The sequence below is a fragment of the Musca autumnalis genome, unplaced genomic scaffold, assembly GCF_047663935.1.
Source record: "Musca autumnalis isolate F117 unplaced genomic scaffold, ASM4766393v1 scaffold_3, whole genome shotgun sequence".
NCBI classification, from domain to species: Eukaryota; Metazoa; Arthropoda; class Insecta; order Diptera; family Muscidae; genus Musca; species Musca autumnalis.
In genome coordinates this window covers 100,973,171-101,000,812 of record NW_027411866.1, presented here as the reverse complement: position 1 = coordinate 101,000,812, position 27,642 = coordinate 100,973,171, and the positions used below count along the sequence as shown (strand labels likewise).

The 27,642-nt window shown below is 32.9% G+C and overlaps 1 protein-coding gene across 33 annotated transcripts in view; it reads right to left on the bottom strand.

The window, feature by feature from the left end:
• The window catches only part of Mnt, a 259,484-nt gene that overhangs the window by 22,197 nt on the left and 209,645 nt on the right, over positions 1-27,642 (bottom strand). For 5 of the 33 annotated variants that reach the window (XR_012411321.1, XM_073973129.1, XM_073973131.1 and 2 more), the window contains exons 1-2: positions 11,938-26,849; positions 7,358-9,330 (exon numbers count right to left, since the gene is read on the bottom strand). The exons of 24 other annotated variants lie outside the window; for them this stretch is intronic. Coding sequence is in view for 8 of the 9 variants with exons in the window: in XM_073973129.1 (XP_073829230.1) it covers positions 7,358-9,011 (1,654 nt within the window). In the remaining variant the exon portion in view is untranslated. Of the gene's footprint in view, positions 1-7,357; positions 9,331-11,909; positions 26,850-27,642 lie in introns of those variants that run through there. 4 more of the 33 variants (XM_073973130.1, XM_073973133.1, XM_073973137.1 and 1 more) reach the window with 2 other exon arrangements.

Here is a 27,642-nt window from a genome sequence, read left to right as displayed (position 1 = left end):
AAATGAAGAATTACCATTAAAAATTGTAAATTTTATTTTCAGAATAAAATACAAAAATTTTCGCTTTAAAAATTTTTCAAAAAATATATTTGTTTGAGTTATACCCATATAACGTAAAAATTAAAGAATTAAGGGGAATTTTTTGTTACTAACATGAAAAATTATCAAAAAAAAATAAAAAAACTTGATTTTTAAGAAAAAAAAAATTTGCCACCCTAATGTAAGTTATTGGCACGTTGCATGTTCCTTTGATTGCTGGTGTTAATTTGCACACGTTGTTGTATAAAATAAAGTAGACATGCAAGGACCCCTATAGAATTTCTATAAATAGCGCCAATTCAATTAAACAAAACCAGTAATTGAAACAAATAAATGATGAAAATTTAATTTGTTATAACTTGATGAAAGTATCATCGTAAAAAAGTGACAAAAGTCAATTGCAATTTAATGGCTAGTTAAGATTTTCCATTCTAACAGAAAAAAAATGAAAATAAAAAATTAAAAAAATTAAAATTAAACAAAAAATAAAATTTTTATTCTCTGTCCATTGTTTTTGGTATAAGTAAGTATTGGCTATCAAACGCTATCTGTGATTCACATGTCACAGAATTCGCACAACACACATGAAAGTGTGTAGTGCCCACGTGTACAAATGTTTGTGGGGCATACACATGCGATTGCACGAGGAAGAGTGCCAAGCGGCTGATGGTGATGTTATGGCAAACGACATGCTATTGCAATTAGGGTTTTTTTGAATTGTTTCTATAATAAAAAAAATAATTATTATATTTGTTTAAAATTGTTGTTGCAATTCATACATACATCGACAACAACATAAGCGACAACGATGCTATTTGGTTTGCCTCAAATCAAGCAACCAATACTCAGTTTATTTTGGTTAGAGAGAACATGTTTGTGAAAAGAATGTACAGAGTCAGAGGGAGGAAGCGTAATAATCTTCTTTGTTTGCACATGGGTGTGTTTTTGCAAATAAACAGTGATGCTCAAGTTTATCCGTTTTCGTGACAACTAACCATACATACATTCTCTCGTTATTTACAATTACAGTAGTATTGGTGAGATTGGAGTCGTCTCTTCGTTCAATACCAATATTTTGAGCTTGCCTGGTGTAGATTTTTTTATTATTGCATAAAGTGTTGTTGTGTGTGGTGTGCGGCTCTCTCGTCACCATTGCTCTTTGTTTGTTGGCTTTCTAATGGGCCATTTACATTGGCAAATGTTGTTGTCGTTATTGTTGTCATTAGGTACATGACATCAACTGTTTGAGGGCACAAACAACAACAGTTTGCAAATGCAAAACACTCGAATACACGTGCACTCAACAACAATGATATAGTGTGTTCGTACTCACATATATACATTTGTGTATGTGTATATCGCCTATAGTATATATCTAATCATAACTAAGTTGTATAAACTTTTGTTAATACAGTGGGTAACAGAAAAAGGTATACAGAAGAAAGTTCAATATTTTTCTTAAATTTGAAGAAATGTTAATAATTCACATAATATGTGAAAATACAAACACAAGAAATGACATGGGTGCGTATGATCAACGTCAGTACTAATACGGCAAGTGGCCCTCTGAGTTTTTATTGAGATATTTTGCACGAAAAAAAAACAATTTACAAAATCTGATTCATCGATCGAAAAGTGAATAATTAAATCTTATATCTGTGAAAAATAGATACTGCGTGGATTTTTTTCCCATGTTAAGGAGGTTAGTCCTATTAACAGAGCAAAACAATATTGCAGGTCCAAGTCCCGGGGTGGATTCTTGTTCTATGAACATTTGAAATGAAAAATATTCTCTTTATAAATTTTTTAATTTACCATTTATTTCCTTTAAAAAAGTTTTCATTTCAAGTTTTCATAGAACAAGTTGAGTTGAAGTGTTGAAAAGTGCCGAGAACTTTTTGAAGTAATCGAAAAAGTGTGTAATTATCGGAGCAGCTCAGTAAGGACCAAAAATGTGTACCTTAAAGTTCACAAAGTAAATTTTGAAGACACTGGTGCGTAATAAGTCCTAATAATAAACATAAAATATGAACGTAAACATGAGGATATACAAATAAAAGCAATATTATGGGTGCGTATGGCCAACGTCATTACTAATACGGTAATTGGTCACATACGTTTTTATTGCGATGTTTCGAACGAAAACTTTGTGGTTACCGATTGTTAATTTCTATATGGGATTCGATAGTAAACATATTGAAACTAAGAAAAGCAAAAACATTAGATACAAATATTGGAAGGTGGTCGTGACGTGCTCCTAAAGACGAAAAATGTTTCCCAATTTTGGAAAATACGTAAGTTTTGCAAATTTCTAGAAACTGTAACAGATATTACGTTTATTGTTTTTTTTTGTTAGGTAGGTGGGATTGTTGCCTTTAAGAATATACCGCAGCGTCTACACGAAGTGAGCTATTTAATTGTTCTTTAGGTACTAAATTTAAGTGAAATTCCAAGTTTAGTGGACTAGAACTTTTAGGGAACAGCTTGGAACAAAGTTCCGTTTTCACAGAAAGCTGAAAGTGTTATCTGTCGAACAAAAAAAGAATTATGCAAATATTTCTATCCGTTCAAAAGTTACAGAGTTTTGACCAGGAAAAAAAAACGATTCTGAACCACTGTGCTACAGAGGTCTTCTATTGTATAAAAGCATCCTAGGGAGGTCTTCTATTGTATATGCTACGGAGTTCTTCTATTGTATAGAAGCATGCTACGGAGTTCTTCTGTTGTATAGAACGATCCTACGGAGGACTTCTATTGTATAGAACCTCCTACGGAGGTCTTCTATTTTATAGAAGCCTCCTACGGAGGTCTTCTATTGCATAAAAGCATCCTACGGAGGTCTTCTATTGTATAGAAGCCTCCTACGGAGGTCTTCTATTGTATAGAAGCCTCCTACGGATGTCTTCTATTGTATAGAATGTTGCGCAAGATAACAATATTGAAGTTCAATTCCCGCGGAAGTCTTAGGAAAAAATATGTATACATTTTAAAAATTACAAAATTAAAAAAGTCAAGAAGTCGTATGATGTCTTTCTGTACTCATACGCCCTGATGGAAGCATTCCATAATACATAGATATTTATTTCATTTTATATTTCTTATTAGTTTCTAGCTGGAGTTGAGCTTAAAGATCGAAATTATTTTCAAGTGAAAAAGGAAAGCCGTCGATTCGAAACCACACAACCACCATTATGTGAACTGGTTTCGCTGTTGGTAGCAGCTCATCAAACATATCCGTTGTGGGATGGCTTTTCTGTCATCGTACTTTACATTTCTCACATGCAATGCGTTTTTTTACAGTGATGAGCTTTTTCCCCATTCCTGTATGGCATCCACGACAAAAGCCTTAGGAAGTTATGAGTTTGACTCTGAACGCTAACACGCCGTGATAACACTTTTCATACATTTTTCAAAGGAGTGGGTTCAAATCCCAGCAGGGCTCAAGATGATTTTTATTTAATTGAAAACTTGGCCTATTAAGGCGAATATCATTTTAATATTCATTTTAATAATTTTTTGTTGAAGTCGAGCTTAATGATGGAATATTTTTTGCAACTGAAAAATGAAAGCCGAAGATTCCAACTCTCATTTTGTTTCAATTTTCTTTCACCACTGCCAAATATTTAATTTAAAATGTAATATTACTTAAAAGGTATTCAAAGAGGGCAACCTTTCCCAAAGACGCCATTGAATAAAATCGCCATTGTCTAACATTGTAGCATTGTTTATCAATACCTCTTGCCAATATTGGTTATTTAATTTGTATTTAATTACATTTAACGACGAATTGAAAACACGAAAATACCAGCAACACTTTCTACCCTTACTACCTACCAATAGTCCTCGTTCGTCGTTTTTTCTCAAATGAAATGAAACTGTCATGACATTTTTCGTTTTTTTTTTGCTTCTAATTAAAAACAAAACAAGGTGTGAAACATATTCCATCGTGTGCACACAAACAACATTGAGTGGCTGACTGAATGTCTGTCTTGGTGGCATGACAGCCTGCTGCCTGACCCCACTCTACTTGACTGGCAATAGCACATATCGTAAAAAAAAGAATATAAAGCTATTTACCCAGTAATTACTAAAATGTAGATATGTATCTGTGAGAGAGTGTGTCTGTATTTGTTTGTCTATTTTGTATTCCCATCATATGGACGAGTATTCCATACCTCCTTTCTTCCAACACAATATCATCCTCATGATGTGGGATATGATTTCGTGCACTGCCTGGTTCGTTATTTGCCCGTCAGCCAGCCAAACATTCAACCCGATAGTCAGTCATTCAGTCGCCAAACCAACCAACTCGTATTGTTATTCATCCAAACAAATATCAATTTGAATGATTGACATCTATTAGAGCGCACATGTTGCTCATTAGAATATTTTGTTGGATTTTTTTCTCGTTATTTTGTTGCCACTGCGCCCTATTAAGACTGACGACTGACTGCTTGCCAATGTGCCAGTGACTATTGCTGTGATTGTTGTTGTTGTTCCGTGTTTGTTGAAATATTGTGTTTATCTTTTTTCCTTTGAGTTTTTTTTTAATTTGCATTTATTTAGTTATCGTAAAAACGAATAACACTTAACACACAATGCAAATGGCAATTGAATTTACAGTGGGTATCCGCAAAAGGTACATGCATTGGTGGCATTTTGCCCTAGAGGTATTCTATAGAAGCGTATGATTATGTTCTAACGGCTGTGGATTGCTTTAGAGAAACGTCACTTTCAAAGACCGAAAATTGATTTTTTTCTGTACACATTAATCTTTCTCAGCAACTGTGAATTTTTCTATTGAATGAAATTATCCTAATCAACAACTGAGGCCTTTTTTCTATGTAAAAAAACTTTCCCAGGGTCTGTGAAAAAAATCATTGCAGTAAGGGAAATTCAATTTGAACCTTAAAGTTCACAAAGTAAATAATGTTGCGTATAACTAACGTCAGTACTAATACGACAAGTGGTCGGACAATCAAAGAGTTATTGTTGACAATAGTAGTCCGGCAGGGTTATTAGGCCTTACTTTTTCGAAAATGAGTTTGCATCGACAGTTACGGTGAGTGGGACGACCAACAGGGCCATCTACTTTATGGTAGACGACCCGTGGGGCCATCTACTCTATAGTAGACGACCCGTGGGGCCATCTACTCTATAGTAGACGACCCGTGGGGCCATCTACTCTATAGTAGACGACCCATGGGGAAAAAGTCTCAGAGGAATGCTTTTTTTATATAGTCTTCCTCTGGTAGTGATTTTTTTTTCAGTGACTGAGGAATTTTTTCTGTAAAAATTGACTTCTTCGGAAAGAGAAGATTCTTTAGAAATTTCCTTGCTCAGAATGTGAGAAATATTTTTAATAGAAAAATAGCTGAGAAAATTTTCTAGTTCTTTTAACGAAAAAAAAATCTCAAGGTCCCCAGAGAAAAATTTTTCTCTACAGAAAAATATCTTTTTTATGGAAAAAATTGTCTTGGTCCCTGAGAATGGCTTGTTCTAAGAAAACATTTCTCTGTTCTAAAGGAAGAAATATTCTCAGCCTTTGGAAAAAAATTTCTATAGGAAAAACAGTGAAAAAGTTGTTTTTTTCAAGGACTCGGGAATTGTTTCTAAAAAACCGAGTAATTTTTCTCCAGAAAAAATAGTGTTCTTCAGAAACGGAGTATATTTTTGTTAGAAAAATGTCGTCCTAGGAATCTGATAAATCTTTTTTATTGAAAATTGGCTGGTGGTGGTGAAAAATTTATATGAAAAAAATTCTAAATTATTAAAATATTTTTTTTTTCTAAACAATACTTCTTCAGAAACTGAGAAATCTTTTTTAATGAAAAATGTCTAAGGATTTATTCCTTCCTCAACATCAGAGGACGAAACATAATTTTAAGTGCTGAGACTCTTTTTATAGGAAACATTTTTTAGCCCCAGAGAAAGCTTTTTTTCTACAGAAACAGCAATTGTTTCTTCTATTTTTCACGTCTTCATGTGAGAATTGTAACTAAACATCACTCTCAGTCGGTGGCGTATTATATATGTGATTCATACGCCACCTTATTAATAATACGTATACGAACGCGTGTATATATATATATATAATTGTTCCACAAACATCCCATAAGGGACAAGGGAGACTTCTCTCATATCAATGAGTGCACCCCGATTCATATTAGCTCAATGATATGGGACCTACAGTTTATCGCCGAGTCCGAACGGCGTGTCCTAAGACACCACTTTTGTAGAGAAGTTTTACATGGCTTAAATACTCAGGAAATGTCGCCAACATTACTGAGGGGTATTTTGCCACCGTTGAAAAGTGTTTGATGTAGCCTGGCCGGGGAATCGAACCCACGACCTTCTATGTGCAAGGCGGGTGTGCATACCATTGCACCACGGTGGCACCCATACGAACGCGTGTACTTTCACATAATTTCGAGATTAAATGACTTCCAATTTGGGAATTTTTCTAGATTTTTTTCTTTAGAATGCCATCTTCTTTGGAGTCTGAGGAACTTATTTCTACATTTACAGTAAGTATTGATCTGAAAAATTACTCAAATCAAATGTTAATGAAATCTAAATCACTCCCTTTAGATCTGCCCCCCTCCTACACGCAGAGAAAAAATATTGTTGGAACAATCATATTCTAAGAACAAAATAGTGTATTTTAAAAATTTTAAAATATGTATTGTTGGCGCAACAATACATTTTGTGTCATCATGTTCCCTAATAAAAAAATATATGGTTGAAACAACAATATATATTTTCAGATTTTTAAAATACACTATTTTGTTCTTAGAATATGATTGTTCCAACAATATCTCTTCTCTGTGTGTATGCTCAATACCATTCAATGTATTAGTATTATTAATTATGTGGCGTATTAATAATACTAATACGTTCGGTCGGACTTGGAATGTAAATTCCCGATTTTTTCATAAAATCAGAATTTCGAAGAGTAGAATTAGTTATTTATATATCCAATTCAGACTCTATCAAGATCCTTACTTATTTCGATGGGGTAGGATACCCCATAGGCCAAGAGCGGTTCCAAAAACTACAAAGCATGCACTACTCAATAATCAATTCCAAACTTGATGCCTCGATACATGAGAAGCATGACATTCTTGCTTAAGTCGCTTCTGGTAGAAGAATGAAATAAACAGCAGAGACAAATTCAAACTATGTTGCCCTTTGCCATTTAAGATTTTACCCGAAATAACTTAAGCAAAAAAGTCAGCTGCTTATGTTCTGAGGCCTTTATACCTCCAATATTTTAAATATTTTAAAAATAAAATTTTTTAAAAATGTATTTAAATACCATTTAAATAATGACGTATCCATTTCTTCTTGGGTGGTGGTAGCAAAGACTCTTCTTCATCATCATCATCATTATAATCGTCGGCAATGGCGGCTATATTACTCTGATTCTCTGGTGATTGACTGGTGGTGGTGTTTATTTCCTGACTACTAACGTCAAACGTGTTGTAGTACTGAGGAGTTCCACGAAGATGATGGTTGTGGTGGTGATGATGTTGTTGTTTTTGCTGCTGCTGCAGCGGATGATGACGATAATGTATGGAATTGGGACTGCCGGTTTTAAGCCGCTTGTGTGGTTCACGTTCCCGCTCCCTTTCTCTGTTGCGTTTGCGTAAAGCTCTTCGAACATCACAGTTAGTTGAGGAAGAGGTATTGCAGGTGGTGGTGTTTGGAGAATTGCAAGACCGAAATAAATTGCAAACTCCCGACTTGGTGGATGTTATTACAGATTTCCCTGTCATTGGAGATGATGATGATGATTTGGTTGTATAATTGTGTACACCAACATCATCATCATGATAATCTGCTTCATTGTCATTTTGAAATGACTCGCCTGGTTTTGAGGTAGTTAATTTTATTGCCGAGGAATTTGTGTTTAATGTTTCCAGGTGTTGGTGCTGGCGCTGCTGGTGAAGGCGTTGATGTTCCATTTGAAAATATGGATGATGTAGCGGAAGTGTTGTGGCTGTTGTTGTTGTTGCTGCTGGAGGGGATGGTGGTGTTAAATTTAGAGGCACACTTAACATGGCCGCTGCTGCTATCGCCTCCGAGTTTGGTAATTGACCATAACTTTTACTTGTTGCCGCTGCTGCTGCTGCTGCCACAGCCGCAGCCATGGTTGTGGTATTTATGGATTCCACAGCATTGCTTGGTAATACGCTGTTGACTGGCGTTATCGCTCCTGCCATATGATGACTTAAGTGTAAGGCATTGAGATGCATAAATGTATTGGTTAAAATATCCAATGGTAATAAATCCAAGGCGCCAGTGGCTGGAAGTTTTCCATTTAGGCCAGAAGTTGTTGGTGAATGATGTGTTGATGATGATGTCATCAACATATTTGTGGCATGTCCTGGCGTTGGTGCCATCAACAAGTGGCCATTACTTGTTGTCTTGCTTGTGGTGTTGGTGGCAAACTCGTCATATGTTGTTGCTGGCCAGGGATGGGGGGTAATGCTCGTCGGCTTATGACTTACCTCCGCCACCCCACCATCTGCATTGGCGCCAAAAGACCTTCGAGTTTTCATATACTGCTGTAAATGGGCCATAAAACCCAATGACGCTGGACTTGGAAATAATGTACTTGCGGTTGCGGCATTATAATATATGGCGGCGGCGGCAGCAGCAGCTGTGGCAGCCGCTGCAGCTTGTGCTGCAGTTGGCGCGGTCTCAACTGTGTCTGTGGCCCCAAAACATGTTGCTGAAGAGTTAGATGATGCCATGTTGTCATTCACATGTAATTTGTTGAGAGGAATTTTCACATCATGATTTCCCACTAGGCCAATAGGTGGCGCAGCTATTACTGTGGTCAAAGGTGCTGCTGCTGATGCACCATAAAATGCATTAGCAAGTGAGGTCGCCGCCGTTGGTTGTGTTGGCATGGGTCTGGGTGTAGAATTTTTGTGGGAAGGCGGCGGAGAAGAGGGTTGCCACATGTTTTTGTTTCTTTGTTGTGAATTATTTTCATATAAAAAATAACAGCAATAAAAACAGGAACAATAAACTTGAATGAAATTTTGTTGTTGTTGTTGTTTGTTGTTTTATTTAGTTGATGACCGGTTTTGTTGTTTTTATTGGCTGGCGAATTTTGAAATAGTGTGAATTATTCTTAAAGAAACAAATCACCACTCTATTGTTGACATGTTTTTAATGCAAAGTTTTTTTTCTTTTCAAAATTTTTGCACAATTTTTTTTCTTTTTAAATAAAATGTATTTTTTAGTTTTAATTAAATATAATTTTCTGCTATTTTTTGACTTTTTTAAAAAATAATTATTATTGATGAATATAAAAAATTAAAAATATATAATTTTTTAATAATTGATTTTAAATTCGCATTTTAATTTTTTAATTGTGATTTTGATTTAATTCCACTTTAGGAACTCCACACAGATCGTTTTAATATATTTTGCCCCTCATAATATTTCTCCAAATCTTAGATAAAGTTTGAAGATGGTGTTTATCGGTCCACTACTTACGATACCTCCTTTCCCTCAAAAGTTCAAAAATAGTCGTTAAAATGGTACTCGCGATACCTCTTAAATGGGGGTAACCAATTTGGTCCAAACATTGGATCCCCTAATATTATGTCCAAATTTAGTTTAACTTAAAAAAATGATCCATATGGGTCCTTCCTCTCCTTAGGGTACCACCCTCACAAAAGTTCTACACTTTTGTTTTGAGTGCAGTTTAAGGACTGTTCGAAGATTCTTGGGAATTTTTACAGGAGGTACTCCCTGTACTCCTGTTTACAGCGATATTATGTTTTTCGTGGGCAAGTCCTGACATAAGGGTCCGAAAGCTCTAAATTATACGGTAACCAACTGAAATGACTGGAGGTTGCGCTTTCTATCGAAAGAAAGGACTCCCAAAATAAGATACACCTTCAAAATGAACCATGTCGTCCATTCCTTCAGGTACCTCCTCCGCAACACTTTTGAGCTTTAATCGAAAGGGCCACAAAATTCCCCCTGAATAAAGAATTTTTGAGGAAATGGATTTTGATTGAGTAACCTAATTCGATCTGTCAGTAGATGAATGTTTCAATTCACACAGGCTGAGGGTATAGTGCTGTCGGCACTGCCAACTGATACTTTTTTTACATGTTTTTCATGAACTTTGCTATATAATTTTAAATACTTTTTAAAAGATAATATATTTTTAATTTTTTATAATATATTTGTTCTACAATAGTAGTTTAAAAAATAAATATGTTTTATTTCTTTATTAATATATCTTGAATTGTTTTTATTTATTTTTTTTTTAATTTTATATATTTTGTTTTTATATATTAATTTTTTTATTTTGTTAAAAATATTTTTTTAAATTTAATTTAATTTTATTATTTTATATATATTTTTTATTTTGTTATATATCCTTTGTTTTTATCCTTTGTTAATATATCTTGAATTGTTTTTTTATTTAATTTTATTTTTTTTTTTAATTTTATATATTTTGTTTTTATATATTAATTTTTTTATTTTGTTAAAAATATTTTTTTAAATTTAATTTAATTTTATTATTTTATATATATTTTTTATTTTGTTATATATCCTTTGTTTTTTATTTAGTTTATATATTTTATTTTTTAAATATATTCTTTTTTTTAATTTTATATATTTGTTTTTTTTTTTTATTTTGTAACAAAAATATTAAATGAATCTTATTTTTATATATACTTTGTTTTTTATTTAATTTGATATCTTTGTTTATTTTTTTAAATATATTTGTTTTTTATTTTTATTAATTTAATTTTTATTTATATTTATTTTATATATATGAGTTTATTACTTATTTTGTTTTAATGATTTTTTTTATTCTATTATTTTTAATATTTTATTTTTCAAAATTGTTTTTTTTTTAATTTTATATCTTTGTTTTTAAAATATATTTATTTTTCATTTTTATTTATTTTTATATATTGAATTGTTTATTATTATGTTATTTTATTTTTTATATTTTCTTTATTTAACTTTTAGCATGAAGCTTTTTTGTTTTTAATATTTTATTATTATTTTTGATATTTTATTTTTTTATTTAGCTTCGTATATTTGTCCGTTTTTAAATATATATTATTTTTACAATATATATTTATATATTTATTTTTACATATTTTTATATATTGAATTGTTTTATTTATTATCAATTTTATATGTTTTATTTATTTATTTTTTTACTTATATTTATTTTTTATGTACGTGATTTTATTACCGTTTTTGTTATTATTATTTTTTGTTATTTTTATATGTATTTTACTTAATTTTTTATTTTTTTAACTAACCATTTATTTTTTATTTTGAATTTATTTATTTTTTAATATTTTATTATATTTTAAATATTTTATTATATTCCCTTGTTAAAAATATATAAAATAAAAGTTATTTTTAATTTTATATAATTTATTTATTAAATTTTTTACATATATTTATTTTTTATGTACGTGATTTTATTATTGTTTTTGTTATTTTTATATGTATTTTAATTAATTTTTTTTTAAACGAAGCATTTTTTTTTTATTTATTTTAAATTTATTTTTTTAATATTTTATTTTAGGCATTTGATAACACGTTTTTATTGCTATTGCTTAACATTTTGTTTTTATTTTTTTTATTATTAATAATTTCACGTTCATATGCATTTTTCCTTTTATTTAAACATTATAGCCATTTTTATTTTACGTTTTATATTAATACTTAATATTTTCTGCTGTTTTTAAATTAATTTTATTGTTTTTTATTTTCGATTTATGATTTTTCCCTTAATTTATTTTTTTATTTCATATTATTTTGTTTATTATTTTTTGTCTTTAATAAACTTCAAATTTTTATTGTATTACAAAAAAAGCATGTAACTTTTTTATTTACTTTAATTTCTTTTATTTATTTCGTCTTTGTGTTGTCTGTCTCTTTTGGGTTTCTCATTTTAACACTTTTTCATGTTGTTGTTGTGGATTGTTTGCTGCTGCCAAAAAAAAGCGAAAAATTGAAATGTCGTTTTGTCAGCCAGCCAACCGCACACGCGAGCAACTTATTTACGAATGATTGCTATTTTTATTTAAAAACTTTAACAATGCTTTTAGTTGTTGTTGTTGCTGGGAATATTTTTTTTTGTTTTTGCACAAACAACAATTCTCAAATGTTAAGGAGGGAGACAGCCAGCCAACAAACTACAAATTGAAATGCAATTTTCATTTTTCTTTAGGTATTTTTTAGGATTTGTTTTTTCGTTTTGTTGTGAGAATGTCTTTGCAGTCACCGCCGTTGATGTTGTCGTGTGAACAGACACTGCCTTTGGTGTTTTTCTAAAACCACAATAAAGGCAGCCAGCCAGCCAGCAGCAGTCATAAATGCAGCCGCAGCAGCAGTAGAGACACAAAACACCTTCATGGTGTCACTAACACAGAAAAAAAGAGATCAAATCGTCGTCAACGGTTTTATGGGGGGACCCCTGACCGATTCCCCAAAATCCGAGCACACACACACATACTTGAATACGACAGGCAAATGGCCCATTGTTAGTGAGAGCCCAAACACAAAATACAACACCCAAAGAACAATGCCACCAACATCCAACCATATTTCTCCCTTGCCATAATCCTCAAAAAGCAAACAATTGCCACCATGAGTTCTGCGTCAATGATTTTGTGTGGAGAAGACCAAAAACAAACAAAAAAAGAAGAAGAAAAAGCTACCATTCTTCGTTTGTCTGCTTCCCAGACAACCTGGGAAAGACCTTAGCGACCGATAAAAGTCAAAGCACTAAATAGCGCCAACAACTACAGCAAAAATCTACGTTTTATTCCTTTTCGTCAAAATACGTAAATGCGCGAAGGAGCACCTATCTCCCTCCTTCCCTGCTTCCCTACAACCAATAACAAAACTCATTCTTATAACCAAGTTAGTCAGTCACACTTGTAATTCCAAAAAATAAAAAAAACAATAGAGCTTGCCTCGCTCCAACGTGTGTAGTTGCCGACAGTCATCAAGCAATGGACACCAGCAGCAACAAATACACAAACAACATTCCTTGAGTTTTACAAGAGATGGATGGTCTCCTCTTTTTGAGAATATACAACAAATACAATAATATGGGATTGGGGATTGCATTCTTGTTCACATGCTCTCTTTCTCACTAAATGTGCAGAAAAAAGAGAACGTGAGTAAATTAAAAAAATATGCAGGGATTCGGAGTTGCCACATGGAATGTTTTGCAGGCAGTATAGGGAAGTATAAAAATTCTCTGAAATACTATAGGAAATTGACAAAATTAATTTATTTAATTAATTGGATAAAATTTGAAGTTCTGCGAGTGAAATTTAAAATAAGAAATTGCAGAAAAAATCCCACAAAAATATAGAATATGGTAAAATTTTAAAGTCGATCGAACAATATTGCCTGAGATATAAGCCTCGGAAAGGAAACAGTTGTTGTGTCTTGTATGCAACATAGAAACCAAAAACGCGTTTTTCTTGAAATGACATTTTGAAATCGGTGCCAACTATAGCTCAAAAATTAATGAACCTATTGTCATACAATTTGGTGGGATTATCTGGGACATCCAAATGTAGCCCTTTATCGATCGATTTTATTTAAAAAAAAAAATGTTGTCCATTTTATGACCAGAAAATATCAGTTTGTTAAGCCAAAAAATATTAAATGTTGACTTTTTTGGTTCACCATTTCAGTAAAATCTAATATTTTTAAAAAATCGATCGATTAAGGACTATATATTTATGTTCTAAATAAGCCCACAAAAATATATGACGATCGGTTAATTAGTTTTGGAGCTCGAATTGGCACCGCAAAACCCTTTTACAAAAAAAGGGTTTCGAGGACGACCATTTGCCCCAAAACCTCATAATATTTTTCAACAAAAAAAGAAAATTCAGATACTAGATTAAGATGTACTCCTTCAGATAAAAAAATGTACCAAAAAATTTTTGTAGTTTTCTTGAAAAAAAAAATATGAAAAATTGTCTTTTTTGGGCTTTAAACGTGGGAATCATACCTTGAAGGCGACAATTTTTTCCACTTTTTGGAAAATACCCCACTTTTGCAAATTTCTGGAAAAAGAATTGATATTTCTCGGAAACTATAAAAGATATTGGGTTCATTGTTTTTTGTTAGGTGGGTAGGATTGTTGCCTGTAAGAACCGCTTCGATAAATTACCGTAGAATTTACACACTTTTCCTCAGCTACTTAATTTTAGTGAAATTCCAACTTTACTGGGCTGGAACTTTTAGGGAACAGCATGGAACACAGTTTCGTTTTCAAAGTATATAATGACGAAAAGTGCCCTCGTTCAGCCAATATAGACTTTTGTATACGTCCATTTCCGTCCGCTTAACACTTTTTTAAATTGAAATTAAATTAAAATTACATGGGCAAAAATCTGTGCTTTTCCTTACCGTTTTCCCATATAGCCTTTTAACACAAATAGACATTTTTTAAATCTATGAGTTTTTTGAAAACTCAAGGAGAATTTTTTTAATTTTCGAAAAGATTTTAATTTTTTTGAAAAAATGTTTAAAAAAATTCGGATTTTTATAGTTTTTTATTGTTGCTTGACATTTTTCAATATATTGGAACATTTGAATAACTCACAACACTCATATTTTAATGCAATATATGAAAAAAATCTCAAAATGTTTACTTTGGCTCTGAATTCCTCTGCAGCTACTAGACCGAATTTGGTCCTTTTGATGCTGAAAGCTACAAGTGTTATCTGTCGAAAAAAATCTGTACGTCCAAAACTAAGAGTTTTGACCAGGAAAAAAACGATTCTGAACCACTGTGCGGTGGCAATAAGTTGGTTAAATCTTATATCTGTGAAAAAAAGAGTTATTCTGTGAATTTTTTCCTGAGCCTTATAAGGAAAGGATTTATATTGCCGCCCAAATCATAGGGGCATGTCAGCAAGGGAAAATACTGAAGACATGGCTGCGTATGACCAACGTCAGTACTAATACGGCAAGTGTCTTAATAGGATGATGTTATGCAGGAAAATCTTTTCAAACCTCCAATTTTTTTTTTTGTAAATATACGTAAGTTCTAACGGGGGTGATGACTTGTCGACATTTTTTCTCAAGTATTTTTATAAGCTTTTACTGAGATATTTTGCAGGAAATTTTATGATGTTTTCCTTGTTAAGGGTTCAGGAAACCTTATAAAAAGAACGAATTTATATTAACAGAACCAAATAATATTACCTTGCAACTCATAGGAGCATCTATGTAGGGGAAAATAATGAAGACATGGTTGCGTATGATCGATTTCAGTACTAATACGGCAGGTATCTTTATAAGTTTTTACTGAGATATTTTGCAGAAAAATCTTTTAAAATCTCCAAAAAATTCTGCGATTTCTTCCTTGTTATGGGCTCAGGGTAACCTTACAAAGAAATGATTTCTATTAACAGAACCAAACAATATTGCCGTCCATGTCATTCCAGCATCCCAGTAGGGGAAAAATAATAACGGCATGGTTGCGTATGACCAATGTCAGTACTAATGCGGCAAGTGTCTTTTTGAGCTTTTAATAATATATTGACACCGCAAAACCCTTTTACAAAAAAAGGGTTTCAAGGACGACCATTTGCCCCAAAACCTCATAATATTTTTCAAAAAACAAAAAAAAAAAAAAAATCAGATACTAGATTAAGATGTACTCCTTCAGATAAAAAATGTACCAAAAAAGTTTTGTAGTTTTCTTGAAAAAAATTCATGAAAAATTGTCTTTTTTGGGCTTTAAACGTGGGAATCATACCTTAAAGCCGACAATTTTTTCCACTTTTTGGAAAATACCCCAATTTTGCAACATATGAATATTGGAACATTTGAATAACTCACAACACTCATATTTTAATGCAATATATGAAAAAAATCTCAAAATGTTTACTTTGGCTCTGAATTCCTCTGCAGCTACTAGACCGAATTTGGTCCTTTTGATGCTGAAAGCTACAAGTGTTATCTGTCGAAAAAATCTGTACGTCCAAAACTTAGAATTTTGACCAGGAAAAAACGATTCTGAACCACTGTGCGGTGGCAATAAGTTGGTTAAATCTTATATATGTAAAAAAAAGAGTTATTCTGTGAATTTTTTCCTGAGCCTTATAAGGAAAGGATTTTTATTGCCGCCCAAATCATAGGGGCATGTCAGCAAGGGAAAAATACTGAATACATGGCTGCGTATGACCAACGTCAGTACTAATACGGCAAGTGGCTTAATAGGATGATATGCAGGAAAATCTTTTCAAATCTCCAATTTTTTTTTGTAAATATACGTAAGTTCTAACGGGGGTGATGACTTGTCGACATTTTTTCTCATGTATCTTTATAAGCTTTTACTGAGATATTTTGCAGGAAAATTTATTTTGTTTTCCTTGTTAAGGGTTCAGGAAACCTTATAAAAAGAACGAATTTATATTAACAGAACCAAATAATATTGCCTTGCAAGTCATAGGAGCATCTCAGTAGGGGAAAATAATGCAGACATGGTTGCGTATGATCGATTTCAGTACTAATATGGCAGGTATCTTTATAAGTTTTTACTGAGATATTTTGCAGAAAAATCTTTTAAAATCTCCAACAAATTCTGCGATTTCTTCCTTGTTATGGGCTCAGGGTAACCTTACAAAGAAATGATTTCTATTAACAGAACCAAACAATATTGCCGTCCATGTCATTCCAGCATCTCTGTAATAACGGCATGGTTGCGTATGACCAAAATCAGTACTAATACGGCAAGTGTCTTAAGATATTTGGCAGGAAAATCTTTTTAGATCCCAAAAAAATTGTCAGAAAAGCATCCTCCGATACTTTATTGTAAATATAATCTAAGTTCTATACTAGGGGTTTTGACCTTTTTTCTTTATAAATCTGTTTAAATTTCAAAAAAGCGATTAAAAAAAAAACAAGAAAATACATAAAAATTTTTAGGAAAGCATCCTGAGAGATTTTTTCTAATTATAACATCAGTTCTTAGGGGGTATATATAATAAGGTGGTGAGTTTCTCGACCCTTTTCTCATGTATCTTTATAAATTTTTACAAAGGAAAATCTTTTTAAATTGAAAAAAAAAAAACAAAATCTGCGATTTTTTCCTTGTTAAGGGCTCAGCCTTACAAAGAAGTGATTTCTATTAACACAACCAAACGGTATTACCGTCAAAGTCATAGGTCCATCTTAGTATGGGAAGAAGAGTCCAATGCTGAAGGCATGGTTGCGTATGATCAACGTCAGCACTAATACGGCACGTATCTTTATGAGCTTTTACTGAGGTATTTTCCAAAAAAAATGTTTTAAATCTCCAAAAATTTTACACAAAAAATTGTCAGTAAAGCATTATGAGAGATTTTTTTAAATATACACAAATTTCAAGCGAGGGTACCTACTAGAGTGATAACTATTCGACTTTTTTCTTAAGCATTTATTGAGATATTTGCCGGAAATTCTTTCTACATTCATTCAGAGAGATTTTTTATAAGTTCTTAGACGGGATACCAGCAAATGTATATAAAAGGCCTATGTACATAGGCCATAATTCGGTAAACGAAAAGCTTGTAGGCCAAGATTTCAATGGAAAGAATAGGCTAAATATGACCGTGGTAACACCTCAAATTGGGACGAGATTGCAAGAGATGGGGAAGGTGGAAATCTATCCTTAGTTCGGATTATCGAACAAATGTTCTATGCGCAAGCAGATCCACCTAGGTAAGTAAGTATTCGATCTGTAGGGGAGATAATAGACCTAATTCCATAATCTACCTTGCAGACGTCTATAAATATTTCCCTTCAAACCATTTGCACCGTTTGTAGTCGTTGCGGTTAGTTCAGCAATAGGTTCGTCAGGAATAAGGTATTGGATACTGTTTTCTGCAGTTGAGAGTTTGCCGATAATTTTTGAAAGGCCACATGTCCCTTGAATTTGAAATCACAGGGTAATAATATTCTCTCCTTATCATATTTATACTCTCAGCCTTTAGGCTTTGATAGAACCTAAAAATGTGCCTCATCGTAATAATGGTATGTTTGGACGAAATCCATTTCAGACAATATGGAGTCTATTTAGCAATTTCCGTTCGTCTGACTGACTGGCTGGTGCGCACGATAACTTTCCAACGAAGCAACCGATCGGGTCCAAAATTTGGCATTCGTAATATTTTTCCCAAAATTAGTTTAAGTTCGATGAAGGGCCATATTGGTCCACTCCATCCGCAACCTCCCCCCATAAAAGTTTAAAATGTTCGCTAAAATGGTGCCCAAGATATCTCTCGAAGGAAGTGACCGAATTGGTTCTAACTTTCTATACCACGGTACAATTTTTTCGGTCACAAGTCCTAGGTAACGACCTAAAAGCTCCAAGAAACCTTGACGCTACCATCTAAAATGGCAAATCCGCAAGATAGCTCTCGGGCGTATTGCTGATTGAGCAAAATTTTGCACATCGTATAACTTAATCTAGTCATTTATCAGTTTGATATATGGACTATATCGGTCCCGTCCTTCGGGTACCTCCCACGCAAAATTTGAGAAAAGTGCAGTATTAATTTTTTTCCAAAAAGTTCTTCTATCGGGCCCTGTTCTTTTTTTTTTTTTTTGACAAGTCCTTTCTTGGTCCAAACGTTGTACAGCGCCATCTAAAATGGCAAATCGGCAAGATAAATCTTGCGTTTCTGATTGCTCAAAATTGTGCACATCGTATAATTTCATCTAGTCATATCGGTCCCGTCCTTCGGGTACTCCAACAAAAAATTTGGAAAAGGGCAGCTAAACAGCTCATCTGGTATCGTTTGGAATTTTTTCCCAAAAAGTTCTTCTTCCGGGCGCTGTTTTTTTTACGAATTTTGTTTTTTTTACAAGTCCATACTTCCTGATAATGACCCAAGATCTCCAAAGCCTGCCGGTACCAATTAAACTGGGTAGTACCTAAGATAACCCTCGAGGGGAGAAACCGATTTGGTTCAAACGTTGTATATCGTAATATTTCATCAAGACTCGAATTATGTCCGAATATCGAACATATCAGACCACTTTTTCGGGTACCTTCCTCACAAACTTTAGAAAGAGTGCAGTATAAGGACTCGTCTGGGATCGTTTTTTACATTTTTGGCAACATGTTTTGCACGCGACGGTACAATTTTTGTCGGGAGCAAATCATATTTCCTCGGACTGCCCCAAAAACTCAAAAAACTCTATAGACGTCAGAAGTAAGGATATATTTTCTTTTAATCCCCATTCAAAGAATACAACAATCTGGCCACTTTGCTGGAAAGCACTTGCTACCCACTGCTTTGGGGATACATGTTTGTATGAGGAGCTTTGTTTGTCTGTGTTTAATATTGTTTGTTGAGACACCTACACAATCCCGCAACTGAGAAGGGACGAGAATTGACATGTACAGGATAATCTCTAAAACAGGGTATGCTCCCATTATTTTTTATAGAGAGAACATAAAGAAAAAACCAATAGGGGAGAACTTTCTTTGTTGCAAAAAAATCTAATACAGTTCGAGAATGTGTAAATGTAAATCACTATTCGGTTATGAGAAAAATATACTCATTCGGAGTTTGCAAATTGACAACTGGAAAGAGAGCCAGCAACCAAAGGTTACATGAGGGGGGGGGGCTATTGTTATAAGGCACGAGGTCGTTGAGGTAAATGCCATGTGATTTGGGAGCGTTAACTAATGCACTTAACACGTTCAAACGAATGCATGTGAAACAACAATCAACAAATCGCCAAGTATGGAGAAAGAAGTAAGTTGCGGTGTGGAGAAGATATAAAAAAGCTGGCTTACTGCTTCAAGTCAAGTGGGTGTTACTGCTGTTGCATGCTTGCAAATAAGTACATAAAAACGATTTACGAAACACAACGAATGCGTCAGTGAACATAACAACAACACAAACAACAATGGCGAGCTGTGCAATAAATCGTTCAACCTGGCGAACCTGGTTGGCGGCAATAACAATAACTTTTAACAAACATGTATACGTACACATACATACACACATGCTATTTACCAACACTCCGGCAAGTTAGTTAAGTCAATCGCATGCCTTGCACACGAGAGCGTAATAAAATATCTAAAAATAACTGTTTTTATTGACAACAATAACAGCAAAAAGAAGAAGCAGAAGAACGAGAACAACAAGGGAATACTGATGATGATGACGATGATGAATGGAGGAAGGCAATTGTGTTAAACCAAGAGAATGTATGTATGCATGTGGTATACAAGTGAAGAGAGCGAAGCAAAAAATGTAATTGCATTGTTTTTACTTTGCAAATACTTAGCAAAGCCCAAGAATTTAGAACACAATAACGACGAATATCGACGTTGAACGTTTCTGTGGTGGAATGGAATTTAAAGGAATAAAAGATTTGCGTGCAAACTAAGATATTTTTTGAGGTTACCGACAATAAATAACTGAAAAAAGATGGGGTTAAAGGTGAAACGAATAGTATGGAATACAATGTGGATAAGAACGTAGATAATGTTTTTTTACATTATGTTATTGCATTCACATTACCCAAATAACGTAGATAGAGCATTTTCATTATCCGAACATCGTGCATGTTGCATTTATATTATCCAACAATGTGGATAAAGTATTTTCATTGTCCGAAAAGCGTGGATAATGTGTTTTCATTATTTAAATAGCTTGGATTATGTTTTTACATTATTCAAAATCGTGGATACTGTATTTTTATTATCCAAATATCGTGAATAATCTTTACACATTATCGAAACATCGTGGATAGTGTGTTTTCATTATCTAAATAGATTGGATTATGTTTTCACATTATCCACGTATTCACATTATGCAAAAGCTCGGATAATATATTCACATTATTCAAACAAAGTGTATAACGTATTCATATTATCAAAATATGTTCATTATTAGAAACAGCTTGGATAATGTATTTACATTATCCAAGCAACGTGGATGGTGTATTCACATTATCTAAATAACATGGATAATGTATTCACATTATCCAAACAGCTCGCATAATATGTTAACATTATTCATACAATTTGGACAATTTTCATTACGGATAATATATTCACATTACCCAAACAGCTTGGATAATGTATTTACATCATCCAAGCAACGTGGAGAGTGTATTTTTCTTATCCCAGCACCATGGGTAAAGCATTTACATTTCCCAAACAACGTGGATGGTGTATTTTTATTATCCAAATACCATGGATAATGTACTTACATTGTCCACACAACGTGGATAGTGCATTTTCATTATCCACACAACGTGAATAGTGTATTTTTATTATCCAAGTATCGAGGATAAAGCATTCACATTATCCAAACATCGTGGAAAATGCATACACGTTATCCAAACAGTTGGATAATGTATTCGCATCATCCAAGCAGCGTTGAGAGTGTATTTTTCTTATACCAGCATCTTGGATAATGCATTCACAAAATCCATACATCGTGGATAATGCATTAACGTGCATGCACACAGTTGGATAATGTATTCAGATCATCCAAGCAACGTGATAGTGTATTTTCGTTGTCCAAGCTTCGTAGATAATGCATTCACATTATCCAAACATCGTGGATAGTGTATTTTCAAAAGCATCGTGGATAATGCATTCACATTATCCATACATCGTAGATAATGCATACACGTTATCCAAACAATTGGATAATGTATTCACATCATCCAAGCAGCGTGGATAGCATATACCACGGATAATGTACTTACATTTTCCACACAACGTGGATAGTGTATTTTTCTTATCCGTGGACTATGCATGCACGTTATCGAAACAGTTGGATAATATATTCACATCATACAAACAACGTGGATTGTGTATTTTCATTATCCAAACAACGTGGATAATGCATTAGCATTATACAAACATCGTGGATAATGCATACACATCATCCAAACATTGTTGATAATGCATTCACATTATCTAAACAGATCGGATAATGTATTCGCATTATTCAAACAACGTGATTAGTATTTTTGTATTATCCAAACAACGTGAATTATGCTTTCACACGATGTAAACAGCTTGGATAATGTATTTTCATTATCCAAACAACATGAGTATTGTATTTTCTTAATCCGAAGAACGTGGATAGTGTATTTTTGATTATCCAAATATCGTGGATAATGTATTCATAGTTTGAAAAAATCTTTTTTTTTTTTGTATTTTTTGTTGTTAAAAATGTAATTTTGTATTTTTTGGTAAAATAACAAATGTTTCGTACTGGTTTAAAGGAAAAATTGTATTGACAAATTTTAAAAAATTAAGAAAAAATAGTTATTTTTCGAATAATTGATCGCAGTTTAATACTAAATATTTCAAGAAAATCGAAGAGTACAATCATTTTAAAAAAATTGATTTTAAATATTAAATCGCGAAAATTGCATTCAAACCCACTGTGCATTTTTTCTAGTTTTTATTAAATAGCTGATAAAACAACAAAACATACAAAAATCAGAAATCCCCATATGTATAGTTTCTTCTAACGAGGTTTACATTTTCATTTGAATACCTTTGACGCCAAGCGCCGCACGCTTTGCATTGTGTTTTGAAGCACAATATTATTCGTACTACGAATATGGTCAACTGTAGGCCCACAGTTTAATACATGGCAACAAAATGAGTAGTTATTCAGGCATGCTTGCCACACACACATTTATCCTAGTCAATTATCCTTTCGATAAGTAAATCTTCGGACATGTCCATGCCTAATGAATTGCAAAGCACGAATGCGCATATGCTGCTGCTCCTCTTCATTCACCAATACGTGACCACAGGCTAAATATAGATTGTCATTCCAAAAAATACCATGAACACCATGTCGTTGTCACCGCAAACAATTTGCGAAAATTAACAACAACTACAACATTTAGAACAACAACAATGGATTGCCTATGTATATATAGGTGTGCAAATAGAGAGAGAAAAAAAGGTGGAAAGCTTAAAATTCAATACATAGGCATGTGCCTATCGCCTATTGTAAAATGCACATCACGTGGACAAATGTAGTGTAACAAATATTGGGTAGGTATGTATGTATGAAGTTGTCGATTTGCTTGTATATACAGTACATACATATGTATGAATGTTGTAAAGGATTTTGTTGCAGGAAACAAGTCCTCAGAAATATAGGAGAGAGTACAATGCGTGAGTATTGTTCATATATATAACATTTGTTCATAATATGAGAAATTCAGCTAGCTGAATTGATGATTTATGCTTGTTATAAAATTAAGTTTCACTATATTCAGTTGTATCTATTATTATATGTTACTTCAAGGTAATGAGTAATGCAAAATCTACATAATTCTGTTCATAAATATTGAAACTTTATTTGTAAAGTATATATTTTGCAATTTGTTAATATATTTGATAAATTCAGCTAGCTGAATTAATGATTTATGCTTGTTAGTGCTGGCTAAAAACTAAAGTTGCTTTGTGATATTAAGTTTCACCATATTCAGGTAGCTGAATAGCTTGGTACATGCCTGAAAATTGTTCTAGCTATCATTACAAGTCACTTTAAATCAACAACAAATTCAGCTAGCTGAATAATGCAAAATCTACTTAGTTCTGCACAAAATATTACAACATTTCACAATTTGTCTAAAAATTGAAAAATTCAGGTAGCTGAATTAATAATATATGCTTGTTACAGCATGCTACAATCTAAAGTTGGTTTGAAAATTATGTATCACAGAATTCAGCTAGCTGAATAGCTCCGCATTAACCAGAAAATTATTCTAGCTATAATTATACGTTGTTCCAATGCAAAAGCAACAAATTCAGCCAGCTGAATAATGCGAAATCTACTAAATTCTACACATAAATATTAAACATTTTTGAAACCATCATTATCTATTGATCCAAAGTGAAACCTATAAATTCAGTTAGCTGAATTCATGAACTATGGTCTTAACAGTATATTAAAGGGGAGATTTTATTTAAAAAACAAGTTTTATCCAATTCAGCTAGCTGACGTAAAGTAATTTTTCTTTTTGCGGACAGATATTTGAATTCTGTTGAAAAATATTATTTAAATAAATCATAAAATATTTTATCATATTCAAATGTTTTATATGCTGAAATTCCATAAATAATATTTGCTACTGCAGAATTTTCTTATATGAATAGTTTCTCTTCAATTCATCTAGCTGAATTTGGTTAAAATCGCACGAGAATTATTTATTACAGCATATTTTACACATCTGAATGAAATTTGACCAATTTAGCAATTTTATTTCTTTTAAAAATTTCATAAAATATTTTATGACATTCAGCATTTAAAAAAATGAGTTTTTTATTGATATGCAGCTAGCTGAATTTCATTAAAACATCAAAAACTATATTTTAAATGCACATTTTACATTTCAGAATGATGTTGCTTTAATTCAGCTAGCTGAATTCAGTCAAAATATCCAACAATTTAGAATTTTTCAATAGAAAATTGTAATATAATTCAGCTAACTGGATTCAGTTAAAATCCCACAAGACTTATTTATTACAGCATATTTTAAATATCTGAATAATATTTCAAAAAACAGCTGGTGTAGCTGTTAAAAATTTCATAAAATACTTTTTGATATTCAATATTTATAAGTTTGAGTTTTTCAATCGATTTTCAGCTAGCTGAATTTTGTTAAAGTCACATAAAATATATCTGAAATGCACATTTTACATTTCGGAATGATTTTGCTTCAATTCAGCTAGCTGAATTTAGAAAAATACCATAAACAATGATTTTGAAACAATATATTATATATTAGAAAATGTATAATACTATTCAGCTACCTGAATTCAGTTAAAATCCCACAATTCATAAATCCAGCTGAATGGATTTGGTTAAAATATCATAACATATTTTGTAATATTCAATATTTAAAAATATGAGTTTTTATTGGTATTCAGCTAGCTGAATTCCTTTAAAACCTCAAAATCTACATTCTAAATACACATTTTACATTTCGGAATGATTTATTTATTACAACATATTTTGCATATCTGAATAATATTTCATGAATTCAGCTTAAAATCTTATACAACATTTACGATATTCAATATTTATAAATTTAGAGCTAGCTGAGTTCTCTAAAAACCACATAAGCTATATTTGAAATGCATATTCTACATTTCGGTATGATATTGCTTTAATTCAGCTAGCTGAATTTGTCATATCGTATTTTTGTTCGTTCACTATTTTCAAGTGTCATTTGTATAATCATTTAATTAAAAAATCATATATTTAACATGTTATCGTTCTAACCTACTGCCGCCAGCCGTCACACATTCCTCATTAAATAGCATTTAAATACAAAAAATAACAACAAACACTATTTAACAATAAAACGATATTTTTGGTTAACAGTAATTAGTTTTTCAATACACAAAAGATAACAACAAACAAAAACCGTTGTTGTTTCTATGCATTTTTTATAAACTTTACTGGCAGGCGGCAATAACAAATTATTGATTACATATTTGCTGTTGTTGTTGGTTTTCAAACTTCAAGTGTTATCGGAAAGAAAGAAGAAAAAAAAACACCAACTGTCACACCAAACAGCTGTTTAATGTCAATAAATGTAACTGACACTAATCGTTAGGAAGATAATAGAAAGGCTGAACGAACAGTCGTCGAGTAGTAACGAACGAAAGAAAGTAAATGAGGCCAACAGACAAAATGTAAACGCCTAGCTGTCTGGCTGCTGACCGCCGACTAACGTCACCACCACTGACTGCTAAGGTAAATAGTTCCTAGATTGCTGTTGGTAATCAAAAAACACCCTCACTGTTAAAGTGCAATGAACACGTGTGTGTGTCGCCCCCCGAACGTCAGTACGAGTATTAGAAAGTTAGTCGAATAAAGATAGGAAGTAGGAGATAAGATAACCCAAGAAGGTGTAGAAAATATTCAATTTAATGTGGGTGTTTTAAGGGGACATGCCAATTGAGGGAAAGAGAAAAAGAACTATTCACAATTGAACTGAATGTAGAGATTTCGATTGGAGGATGGAGTTAGTTGGGGATCATAAATTTCCTCAAATTCTCAATGGAATTGGTTTAAGTATAAATAATAAATCTTCAAATTTTAATGCTTGTTGGGGAACTTGGGTGTAATACAGCAAGCTGAAGGTTACAGATTTTCAAATGTAAACATGGATTTTGATTTATGAAATAGGACCATAAAACACACACATTATCATAGGAGATGACGAATTTCAGTGCAAGGTTGTCCTTCCTGCGGCTGGAGTTGTCTAAAGTCGAAACACATCCAACGTTTCAGTAAATTTGGCCATCGTTTCTGATAAAAGAATAAAGGAAAATTCGATCTATGTTGACCTTGCTCCTTTATTCTTTTATCAGAATGCGGGCAATGCGGGGTTTGGCAATTCATCTTTTTTCCGGTGGGTCTTCAAACAGTTGATAGCTTTTGGGTAAAATCTTCAGCGCGGTACAATTGACTACTAGACCAATGATCAGTCCGTGAGTAAGAAATGAATGAACAGATTTTAGACAACCTATTCCGGGTTTCACATTAGAGTTGTGTAGTTCCTAAACGAACTAGTTCCAAGGAACTATTCCGGACAAGGAACTATTGGAACTATATCCGGCTCTTGCACTTATATAGTTCCTTTAGTTCATATAGTTCCAGTCGTGCATATAATTCCTTTCATTTGTATAGTTGATTTTCTTCCTTTAATTCCACACTCACTACCATCTTTCTCGTTCGGTTCGTTCATCATTCAAATCACATCCTCGTTACATCATTGCAATTTATTTATTTGTATGTAAATTAATCCACCATAGGATAAAAACAAAAAGAAAGAAAAAATTCGTTAAACTACTTCACTCTCGGAACTATTTGGAACGAATGAAATATAAAGAATCGACGGAAGAGAACGATTCATTGAACTATATCGGTCTCGGAACTATTTGGAACGAAGGAAACAGAAAGAACGATGAAAGAGAACTACGGAACTATATTAAGGAACTAGTTCCTCTTGGGAAAAGCAACTAGGCAAGATCGATTCGCTCCAGGAACTAGATTGCCCAACTCTATTTCATATACATACATATGTTCCCACAAATTCTCCGAAGGGACTAAAGAGGCTTTTCTCTTATCAATGAGTACACGCCGATTCATGTTGTCCGTATGATATGAGACCTACTTTTTATCACCGAGTCCGAATGGCGTGTCTTAGGAGACCACTTAAAGGGAAGTTTTCCATGGCTGAAATACTCAGAAAATGTAAGTCAACATTTCGCTGAGGGGATTTGACACTGTCGAAAATTTTGATGTTCCGGTCAGGGATTTAACCGCAGATCTTCTGAGTGCAAGGCAGGGGTGCTTACCACTGCACCACTGTGGCTGGTGGGTTTCAGGCATCAGAATAAACGAAAAAAGACCTAGAATGATGACACGACAGTTCCAGTGTACATTGCAGACGTTAGGGGATCTGATTAAACTTTACAATAGGAGTCTCACTCCTCTCAGTGAAGTGACATTTTGAACTGCTTCGGCGATTGTTTGAGCTTTCCCATCTTTCATGCCA